The sequence below is a fragment of the Mustela putorius genome, unplaced genomic scaffold (assembly GCF_011764305.1).
Source record: "Mustela putorius furo isolate JIRA1106 unplaced genomic scaffold, ASM1176430v1.1 tig00000281_pilon_pilon_pilon, whole genome shotgun sequence".
Lineage (NCBI taxonomy): Eukaryota > Metazoa > Chordata > Mammalia > Carnivora > Mustelidae > Mustela > Mustela putorius.
The window spans coordinates 30,469,217-30,481,235 of NW_025421343.1; the positions used below are offsets into that span (position 1 = coordinate 30,469,217).

General features: G+C 39.1%; 1 protein-coding gene across 1 annotated transcript in view; it reads right to left on the reverse strand.

Moving 5' to 3' along the window:
* Nucleotides 1–12,019, reverse strand: part of HADHB (hydroxyacyl-CoA dehydrogenase trifunctional multienzyme complex subunit beta) — a 33,681-nt gene that overhangs the window by 15,978 nt on the left and 5,684 nt on the right. The window contains exons 2-5 of the mRNA XM_004781385.2: nucleotides 10,365–10,439; nucleotides 10,211–10,255; nucleotides 5,676–5,775; nucleotides 2,682–2,726 (exon numbers count right to left, since the gene is read on the reverse strand). Of these exons, the coding sequence (XP_004781442.1) occupies nucleotides 2,682–2,726; nucleotides 5,676–5,775; nucleotides 10,211–10,255; nucleotides 10,365–10,431 (257 nt within the window). The 5' untranslated portion in view covers nucleotides 10,432–10,439. The remainder of the gene's footprint in view (nucleotides 1–2,681; nucleotides 2,727–5,675; nucleotides 5,776–10,210; nucleotides 10,256–10,364; nucleotides 10,440–12,019) is intronic.

Genomic DNA, 12,019 nt, shown 5'->3' on the forward strand with positions numbered 1-12,019 from the left:
TGTGTGTCTATACACACATACACTTGTCTAGCTCTGCCCACCAACAGAAACTAGAAACAGTAACACTCCAGTTGCCAGTAGGAATAGAATGAGCGTATCTTGAACTCGGATTTTGGGTGTGCAAAATGGTGGTTTTATTAAAGCATGGGGTGACCCATGGGAAGAAAGAGCTGCTTCCCCAGGGTTGAGAGAGGTGGCTGATTATATACTTGGGAGTTGGGGGAGGAAAGGAAAAAGGGGAGTTTCAAAAGAACTTCCATATTCTAAAGAGCACCTACTGGATATCAGAGGCAATGATATCATGATATCATTCATTGTCAAGGTTGATTCATCGTTAAGGTTGACAGATGAATGCTAAAACCACTTGGTCAAAGACTGTTGGAGAACATGGTGCTACCATATCACTTTATAGATTACTTACTAATTGCAAAAGAAAACAGTGTACCTTTATAACCAAAAGCCCTGGCAGTGTGACCACCATGACTGAGTGGTTAGATTTAGAATCATGTACCATGTGCCTCCTCAAATGACCGAATACCACATGCTTTACCTATAAAGCATTCTTACCAAAAAACGTTTAACTTGAATCTAACCAATCCTCTAGAACTAATTTCCAGTTTACAGGAAATTCAAAAGAGAAGTTAAATATCATCAAGAAGAAACATCTAGAATATGGGACATTCTATGGGACAGGTGGCCTAGGATTTTCAAAAAGTCATTATCATGTGGGGCAGGAAAGAGTTGGTAGGAGAAAGAAAAGGTTCTAAATCGAAGAGACTAAAGAGTCATATCCATTTGTAATGTGAACCTCGACTGGGTCCTGATTTGAAGGGAAAATAAAAACTACTAAGAAAAGACATTCTTGGAACAATTATGGGGGATCTGACTAGGAACTGAACATTACTAGTAATGGAATCATCATTATTGTCTTAGCCCAATAATGACATCCCAGATAGTAGAGAAGATCCTTATTCTGAGGAAATAAACCCTGAAGTATTTTGGGCTGAAGATCTCTGCCTCAAGATGACTGCAACTTACTGCCAAAAGCTTCAAACCACATAGATACAACAAACATGGCAAAATGGTTAACAATGATTAAATCTGGGTAAGAGGTATTTAGGTTTTTTCACTGTATTATTCTCCCAATTTTATCTTACATTTGACAGTTTTTAAAAAAAAAAGTTGTGGGAAAACTTGCAAAGCACCAGTCTGGGATCATAATCAGAAATGGCGCCAACATCAGAAATAGGAAAACAAGCCGGCTATTCTTTCTTCCTTTCACCCATTCATTCATTCATTCATTCGAGTAGGCTCCACACCCAACATGGGGCCTGAAGTCGCAATGCTGAGATTAAAAGTCGCATGTTCTACCAGCCAGGAACCCTCTTAATTTTTATTTTTGATACGCTATACTTGTAGTGTCTAAGAAAAGAGGTCAAATTCAGAGATTTGGGAGTCTTCCACATAAAAAAAAATAAATACTTAGATGAGATTCTTCTTTTAGGGAAAAGCATGCATACAAAAAAATACTATGCTTTAAGAATAAAAATTTGCCAAATACTTTTAAGATAAAGAGGAAGAGATTCAGTTTTTTAAAAAAGTAGAGAAGCGTCATTCAGAAAAGGGAAGGAAAATCCTAAAGGCATAATATTAAGAAATCAAAGGAAGACAGGATCAGGTATAGCTGAGAGGTCAATGCTACAGAATACAAAAGGACCCAAGCCAGGAGAAAGACTCATGCACTTAATGCCCCCAAAGCCATGATGAAGAGAAGCTTCCAAAGTACGGTTACTGAAGAACAGTAGGAACAGAAATAATCATTACGAGATTAAGGAGATGGACAGTAAGAAAAGAGAAGCAATTGCTGCTTTCACTCATTCTTAAAGTCTGGCAGGAAGAGAAGAAAAAGAACTAGATGGGCAGAAAGGGCAACTGAAAGGTTTTCTTTCAGACTAAAAAAGACCTGTGGCTGGTTGAAGAGACTGAGGCAAGGCATCAATAAAAAATGAGATAATGCTCTACATGCTATTCCCACCACACAAATAGCCACATATTGTAGGAGTTTCCTCAAAGTCCTCATCCATCTCAATCTCAGGTAACCACACCTAATTTTATATTCTCACTTGCTTTACACATGAATCTTTAGGTCTCGTTCTAGTCTTCTTTCTAGATAAATATCAGCTGTCTAAAATAATCACCAGATCACTAAAAAAATTTTTTACTAAAATAAAATCTCTATATATAGAGAGAGATATATTTCGGAGTAAATATATATATATGTGTGTATATATATATATATATATATAAATGTGTGTGTGTGTGTGTGTGTGTGTGTGTATGTATATATATATATCGTATTTACTCTGATCAGTTTATACTGGCTAGCTAGCTACAGCACTCCTTAAAGAACACTGTCATGCCAAGAGATTCTTTGCCAAGACCTCAAAATAAACATTTCTGACAGCTGCGTGAATTTGTACTATACCTATGCTTGAATTTGTACTGTAACATGGCCAGAAAAAAGCACAAATAAATCTTAAAAGGCCAGTATTTGTTTCTCACCACATAAAAGTTAGAATATCCTAGATACGGAAATTCTATTAAACACGTTGTTTTACATGTAAAACTAGAGAAAATGCTTTTAATGAAATAAGAACTAAAATAAAACTGCATTTACTTACGAAAGTGCTGCTCTAGCCAAATCATGTGGCATCAGGTCTTTATACCTGGGGAAAGAAAAGAAACAAAATAAAAGCCTAGAACTTTAATAAAAAACACATTCGTTCTATTTGAAATCCGTAGAGATAACAGCTAACACAAGCTGCTGTAAATGCCTTCATTTTGCTATCTAAGGTAGTCCATCATCTCAGATGAAGAAACAGTGTGACTACTATTTGTCTTGGGGAATGTTCTGGCAAGCCTTACCCCCTACTGAGCTGGCTAAGAATGTAACAAAGATGTGGCCCAGTATCTTACTGTTCAGTACGACATATGCTACATACTCTTTAAAACTAAGCTCCAGGAGTGCCTGGTGGCTTAGTCCGTTGAGTAGAGTGTCTGCCTTCGGCTCAGGTCATGATCTCAGGGTCCTGGGATCAAGCCCCACCTCAGGCTCGCTGCTCAGCAGAGTCTGCTTCTCCCTCCCTGACCATCCTCCCCACTTGTTTGTTCTCTCTCTCTCTAAAAATAAAACTAAAGTCCACCTTTTAAATACTCTTTACTTTCATTTTTAAAATACATTATTTATTCTGTAATGCCCAAAGGGACTTTGGCATTTGTATTAGGGCTTTTAAAGAAACTCTCTGAAGTAATTTGAGATTTACGACAGAACTGGAAAGATAGAATGGACTCCTGAATACCCTCTGTGTGGCTTCCCCTAATGCTAATATCTTACAGCACCATGATGCACTAGTCAACACTAAGAAATTAAACTGGCAAATACTACTCACTAGGCTGCTAAATTTATCTGGGTCTGACCAATTTTTCTACTAATTCCTTCTTACTTGTCTGTTCCAAGACCAAATCCATGCATGTAGTGGTCATGCCTCTGTTTCCTCCAATTTGTGACAGTTTCTCAGCCTTTCTGTGTCTTTTGTGACCTTGACAATTGAAGACTAGGGTCAATGGGTCTGGGGGAAGAATACCACAGAGGAAAAGTGCCCTTCTCATTGCTTCATATCAGAATATACATGATAGCAACATGACTTATTCCTAGTGATGATAGTCTCTGCCAGTTTTCTCCACCATCTTTCCCCTTCTGTACTCAACTTGAGTAGAGAAGGACTCACTAGTCCCATTATCAACTCAACGGGAGGAGAATGTAGCTCCATATCAGAGTAGAAGGAATAAAGAAGGATTTGTGGACATATATTAAAAGCATCAAAGTTATTAATGAATATTTGGGGGAAGAGAGTTTGAGGCTATGCAAAATATCCTGTTTCTCAACATCTCCCACCCACTAATTTTAGCATTCATTCACAGATCTTGCTTGCAGCAATTATTACCATGGTGTTCTAATGGTGATTTATTTATTTTCCTTGTTTCTGCTACATCTGTTAGCTGAAATTCTTTGGTAAATAAGATGTGTCCCTTCTTCCTCATGTATGGATTTATTCAATCACTTATTTATATCAGATTGGACTCATACAAATATTTATTCTTTGGGTTATGATGTAACACTCTGTCACCACCACTTACAGCATTACTTCTATAAGAAAATACTCTCTAGATTCTAAACCACATGTTTATCTATTTTTAAGATTTTATTTATTTATTTGATAGAGAGACAGCAAGAGAGGGAAAACAAGCAGGGGCAGTGGGAGAGGGAGAAGCAGGCTTCCCACTGAGCAGGGAGCCCGAAGTGGTGCTGATCCCAGGACCCTGGGATCATGACCTGAGCCGAAGCAGATGCTTAACAACTAAGCCACCCACATGCCCCTAAACCATATGTTTAAAAAAGAACGTTTACTGTTTGTGTGTGTTTGTGTAGATGTATACTATGTAACTTCCACAAACAATGTGCATTACACATACTGCTCTGTACCATACTCTTTATCCTTAACATATCTTCAAGATATTTCTATATTATACATGATAGGACTCACTATTTTTAGCAGATGCCTAACATTCCCCAGTGCATTTTTAAGGTAGTGACTGCTTATTCAAAATACGAACACCAAAACAACCTAAGCGGAATAAAACTATTGCTTCATTTAGTTTGAATCTAGTTACCAAAGTCTGTTATCAGCTTTTGGACAGACGGGGCCTCACCTGGGGTCAAAAAAGGAGAGGAAAAGCCTAAGGAGAATAGCAGTTTGGTTCTGGGAAATTTTTGTACACATCTAAGATCACCCTGGCTCCATTTACTTGGGGTTGTGCTATGCTGGGATTTGGACCAGCCTATCAACTGCAATTCTGATCATTTCCAGGAGGCCAAAGCAATGAATTAAAGGCCCTTGTAAATACCTGTAGGCCCACAGCCTCAGTATTCAAACTTCTGAAGAAGCACAGAAACAATGGAAGACATTTCTCCAGACAAAGAAAGCATATGTCTGTTGGAACCAAGGTATCTGGACCCACACTAGGTTTTCAAAATAGGGCTGGTTCAATCTAAAACTACACCAGGCTTGTTCATGAGAAAGGATGAAAAATAAATTTTTCCATATTATTTTACCACTAGCTTAACTTATTCTGTATTAATTTCATAAAAATGCTACCCATACATTAGTCCACTAACAATAGTGGACTAATTTTTTTTGAGAGAGAAAGAGAGCGAGCGAGCACACACCAGTGGGGAGGAGGATCAGAGAGAGAGGGAGAAGCAGACTCTCCACTGAGCAGGGAGCCTGATGAGGGGCTCAATTCCAGGACCCTGGGATCATGACTTGAGCCAAAGGCAGATGCTTAACTGATTGATCCACCCAAGTACCCCTATAAAGACCACATTTGAAAGTATCTTAAAAGAAGTAAATAAAATATGTGGGGTGATGGATGTGTAAATTAATCCAACTGTAATTATTTCACAACGTATATGTATATTAAATCATGAGTTATTAAAATTAAAAAATCATGTTGCGCAATCTAAATATATACAATTCTCATTTGCCAATCATACCTGAATAAAGCTGGGGGAAGAAAAAGAGAGAAAAAGAAAAGCACCATCATTTCATACTTACGAAGTGCCAGACTGCAAGAACGGAATGCGAACACCGTCCACCACTACGACGTTCCTTATGTTGGGTTTTGCTAAGGTTTTCTTTGATTTGGTCTGGGTGGCTTTAAGATAAAGTTCAAAGAACTGTTAGTACAACTATATGAAGTCAGATGACTTTTTACATTTTTAAGGAGAGACATTCTAAGCAGAATTACCTCATTCAACACCAAGTTGCATTTGCCATTTATCAAACTACTTCAATTAAAAAAACAAACAAGACAAAACAAAACCACCAAGAAACAGACTAGCATTTACAAGTTTCCAAACGACATTTAAGGTAAATACACAGATTATACCTAATGAAGAGGGTGTTCGTGCCATTAAGAAAACTGTTTCTTTCTATCAAATGTTTGGTAATCACACTGAAAACAACCAATGTGACATCTGTCTGTCATTCATGATAGAAGTCAAAGGGGAGGGGGCACCTGGGTGGCTCAGTGGGTTAAAGTCTCTGCCTTTGGCTCAGGTCATGATGTCAGGTTCCTGGAATCGAGCCCTGCATTGGGCTCTCTGCTCAGCAGGGAGCCTGCTTCCCCCCCCCTCTCTGCCCACTTGTGATCCCTCTCTCTAATAAATAAATAAATAAAATCTTAAAAAAAAAAAAAAAAAAAAGTCAAAGGGGACCTGGCTGGCTCAGTCAGTAGAGCACCCAAATCTTGGACTCTGGGTTCTAAGTTCAAGCCCCGTGCTGGGTGTAGAGATTACTTAAAAAAATAAAAATCTGGGGTGCCTGGGTGGCTCAGTTGGTTAAGCATCTGCCTCTGGCTCAGGTCATGATCTCGGGGCCCTGGAATGGAGTCCCACATGGGTCTCCGCTCAGCAGAGAGTCTGCCTCTCCCTCTCCCTCCGCTGGTCCTCCTGCTGTGTTCTCATACTCTGTCAAATAGATAAATAAAATCTTTAAAAAATAAAAATAAATTAAAATATTAAAAAAAAAAAACAAAAACCCGGGACACCTGGGTGGCTCAGTTGGTTGGACGACTGCCTTCGGCTCAGGTCATGATCCCGGAGTCCTGGGATCGAGTCCCTCATCGGTCTCCCAGCTCCATGGGGAGTCTGCTTCTCTCTCTGACCTTCTCCTCGCTCATGTTCTCTCTCACTGTCTCTCTCTCAAATAAATAAATAAAATCTTAAAAAAAAAAGTTAAAAAAAAAACAAAAAACAAAAAAACCCATGTCATCTTCTATAAGTGATATGCTATGCCAGACAGACTCTCTCTCTTAGGAATCTACACAAAAAAGCATAAAGAAAAACACTAATTAGTTGAGGCGGAAAGGATGCCATGAAGAAAAACCAGGGTACTAGCAAACTGAGGTCACTTGTAAGCCAGTTATGCAGCAGCAAAAAGCTTGAGTGAGCAGAGAAGCCAGCAGGAAGGGTGAAGGATATAAAGAGAGAAGCAGCAAAGCCGGGAAAGTGACATACTATCTGACCATGAGAAAAACAAAGGAGCCGGCCCCTAGAGCTGCTTGGTTTCTAACACTCCCCAGCTGTAGTACACTCCGGCCCTCTTATCCTTCACTTGAGTGTGTCCATTACACAATTAAAGACACTTGGCTTTGTGACCTCCCTACATTCAGAGGACAGAGAGAAGATGTGGGACAAAAGGTAAACTCGAGAGGGAGGCAGCAGGCGAGTCAGGAGAGAACAGTGCGTGACAGCAAAAGCAGGAGAGTATCGGGGAGCACAAGATGGTCAAGTGTTTCAATCCTTAAGGAGAACGAGGACTGCAAAGAAGCTACTGAATTAAAAGATCCGCAGATTACTCGGACGGACCTTGGAGAGAATGAAGCACTAAGGGGAAGTCAGATGACATGCCATCATGCCATCATGTCATTCCACTGAGCTCATGTCCCTTTTATACACTTAGAGATAAAGTTCAAATCCTGTCTCTTCCAATGAATTCCCTGCTTTACTAGTTCCACCTTAACCATCCCAAAGAATTTCCCCTTTCTCAGCATGTAATAAGATGAGCGAGTCCCCAAGCCCTCACACTGCTCATTTGCTCATTCAGCATCCTTGCCTTTATTCATGTACCCTCTCATCTGAGTGGCCTCTTCTGTCCGTCTAATTCCTACTTATACTGCAAGGCCTGGTGCACATTCCACCTCCTAGTAAAGCCTTCCTTGATTAACTACAGTTACCTGTGGTTCTAGCCTCTGAACTTCTGTGGCAACGTCTGGGGCAAAAATTAGCTATTCTAAACAATATAGCATATTATGAAGTAATTAAACTAATACTACAAGCCAAATTTAAAAATAGTATTCATTATTCATTATGTATTGAACCGCCACCCAAAGGACTCCCATTCTGTTTCTCGTGCACAATGGTTCCTACCCACATCAGAATTTTCTCAAAGGCTCCTTTTTATGTATCCCACAGCATAGGGGCACACAATAACAATGTACTCTCAGAATCTGAGTTGCGAGTTAAACTATCTGGGTTCTAGTCCCTGCCCTGCCAAAACTTTATTATTTGCTGGACTAGATGACCCCCCCCTCCCAACTAGTTCCCCAGTCACCCACATTTTGGAAATAGGTCCTCTTGTATATGCTCATTAACAGAGAAGCCTATTACTAATTGCAAATTTAAACCAAAGCCTAGGATTCTATGGCTGATATACATTCTGTATTTTACACATATAATTGAAGTCAAAGCAGATAAAATATGTGTCATGTATTATTTCAGTGGTGTGTGTATGTATATGGTATGTTTATACACATAGATACATAACAAATAGAGATATAACCATTGAATCGGTCAAAATTTCCATCAGACACTTAAGTCCCATCTAAAGACTGAAAACATCAATAAATTCTGTATCCTTCTATTCTAAACCCTTCACCCTATGAGTCCTGTCAAGCAGGGACATTCACATGAGCTTCAAGAGGAATATGTCACAAAATTACTACAACCTAAAACCTGTCCAGCATAAGCCTGCTCCCTCCCAACAAATCAGGTGGTCACATTCCTTTGTCTTATCCTGTGCTTTCTGGTACATGATCTTCAGCAGCGCTAGCACAAATCACTGTTAGACACCAAAAAGGCTCCAGTCTTACAAGGGTTTGCGATATAGTTGGAGACAGAAACACAAACACAGTTAAAGAATGGTATAAAGAAAAATGCATGAGATGCCAGATAAATGCTTTCCTTCTGTTGGTATTCAGTTTGACCTTCTCCCAGTTGTCAAGAATCAGGTTCATTTGCGTGACTGCAAAGCAAAACCATGTGGGCAAACATCTCAATTACGGAAAAGGTAAATGAGACAAAAAGGAATTATTCTTCATGAAGCTAAGACAAATCCACTTTCTAGCTAGAATTTAGAAGCCAGAAGAAATATAATTGTTGCATGACAAGATGAAACTTCGCTAGGTGGGATTAATAGACTTCTGACAATACATATAAAATATAAAAATACCATCTTACATTCATATTGGGTTTAATTTTTAAAGTACTTTGAGATATCTTCATAACTTGAGGCCAACAAGCCTAAAATTATTATTATTATTATTTTTTAGACAAAGAAATTAACGCACAGGGAAGTAAAGTGACCAATTCAAGACCACAGTGCCCAGAAAGAGACAGAATTGGAATAGAGTAGAGGTCTTCTAAATTCTGGTAAAGTGCTTTTCTATCCAACTATTATCCAAGTAGAAATACCATAATAAAACCAAAATCATAAGCCATAGGTCATTCGAGGACCCAGGCAAAGAGAATAATGGTATGAACCTGTCAGAATGTTTTTAGCTCTGACCAGTGAAGATATATACCTATAATGGGTATAGATGCCTTCAAGATGCAGATCTACACTTGGTTTACCAAAGGTCTATATGACCATGTAAAATCAATACACTTCCCTACTTACTCATTTCATATTGACTAAATAACATCCTTTTATTTTTTCTAAAGATTTTGTTTATTTATTTGAGAGAGAGAACAAGCAAGCGAGCATAAGCAGGGGGTATAGCAGATGGAGAGGGAGAAGCAGACTCCCCACTGAGCAGGGAGCCTGTTGTAAGGCTAGATCCTAGGACCCCAGGATTGTGACCTGAGCCGAAGGCAGACACTTAATTGACTGAGCCATGCAGGCGTTCCCAACAACATTCTTTTATTTACTAGTTCCCCAGTCACCCACATTTTGGGAAGAGGTTTATGCTCATTAATAGAGAAGTCTATCACTAACTGCAAATTTAAAAATTTGACTTTGCCTTAAGAATGTCTGTATAGTAACCATCTCCGAGACTGACAGCTGAATGAAGTGACCGGCAGGGTTCATGGCACTGCCATGACACCAGCAGCAGCATCCTGTCGACTCTACACCACGCAACATCATTACTGGTTAGCCCTATACTGTGTTTTAATTTGAAGGCAACAGTGATGTTCTTGTTGCTCAGAGAAAAGGGAGAATTTGCAAGTTAGTCTTGGTTTTTATTCAGAATTCACAGCTCTAGAATCTAACATTTAAACCAGAAATGTTTATTTTACAAACTACTGTACCTGGAGCAGCTTGCAGCTGGGAGGAACAGCTCAGAGGTCTCACAACTAGAAGATAAAATAAATGGTTTACATAAAGCAGTACAATCAATACCTGTGTAAGTTGCTTATAAATCTAAATCTCATCTTAAAAAAAGAAAGAAGAAATTAAACTTACAAAATTGCAGGGCCCATTTTGATGTATTGGGAAGATTTTTAAATGTGTAAGTCAACATGGAAGTCATTCTGAAATCTGAAAAAAGAACAAAAATATATCCTGGATTATTTGAGCAATTTGTGGCTTCTAGTCTATGATCTCTGATAATCTTATCCGTGGTAACTATAAAGAACTGTAAAATTTAATGTATTACCAAGTAACTATCCTTCCTCTAATAATATTCTTATAGCTACACTGACATGGCTTTCATAGCGTGCAAACAACAATTTTAAGCATTATTATTATTACACTCTTTGTAAGACATGAGAAAACTGAAGCGTGCAGGGATTGACTGACTCTCCCAAAGATCCACAGCTAGCAAGAGGCAGAGCTGGGATCTGAAGCCGAGCAGTCTAGCTCCAGAGTTTATGTCCTTCTTTAGGGCCAAAGCAGTAGAGAGGTTAATGGACATGACCATGAAGCCACCAATGTTAATCTGCTGACTCTGAAGGCTGTATTGTGATTAGTGCCTTGTGCATGTTCATATGTGGGTGAATGTATACTAAAGTGTTCAGGGCTGATGTAGTGTCCTGTTAGCGACTTACATCCAAATGCCATAGGGAAAAAAAACTTTGTGTATTGCACTTTCTACCTTTTTTTTTTTTTTTAAGATTTTATTTATTTATTCGAGAGAGAAAGAGAGTGAGCTGGAAGGAGAGGGAATCTGAAAAAGACTCCCACACTGAGCATAGAGTGCAATGGGGGACTTGATCTCACAATCCCAAGATCATGACCTAAGCTGAAATCAAGAGTTGGCTGCTTAACCAACTGAGCCACCCAGGATCCCCTCACTTGCTACTTTTTAATAAGCTTGCTATTGTTTCAAAATAATTTAAAAAAAAAAACATTAAAACCCTACATATTAAAAAATATTTAAAATATATTAGAAGCACCCCTAAATTCTTAAAAAATGAATTCCTACAAATCAGTACCAAAAAAATGGGCAAAGGACATGAACACACTGTTCACAGAAATGGAAATAACGAATGGCTCTTGGATACATGAAAAGAAGTTCAATCTTACTCCTAAAAGAAATGCAAACTGAAACCACACAGAGAGATACAATATTTGACCTGTGACACTGGCAGACTGGAAGGTTTTACATACTCTGTGCTAAGAGTAGGCACAAACACGCTGCTGGGAGGCCATGCTGGGGCAATCCCTAGGGAGGGCAATGTGGCAGTTGACTGTCAAAACTATAACTGCAGGTGGCTGGGTGGCTCAGTGGGTTAAGCCTCTGCCTTTGGCTCAGGTCGTGATCTCAGGGTCCTGGGATGGAGCCCCACATTGGGTTCTCTGTTCAGCAGGGAGTCTGCTTCTCCCTCTGCCTGCCTCTCTGCCTACTTATGATCTCTCTCTCTCTCTGTGTCCAATAAATAAATAAAATCTTACAAACAAACAAACTGTAACTGCATCCAACTTTTGATCCAGCAATTCCACTTCTACTTCCAGGACATTACTAATGCACACACAAAATGAAGCATGTCACCACTGTTCATAATAGCAAAATATCAGAAGAACTAAAAGTACAGAACTGGTTAAGTAAACCACACTACAACCACCCAAAGAAATATTATGCAGCTATGAAAGATAAGGAAATGGTTATGTACCGATAG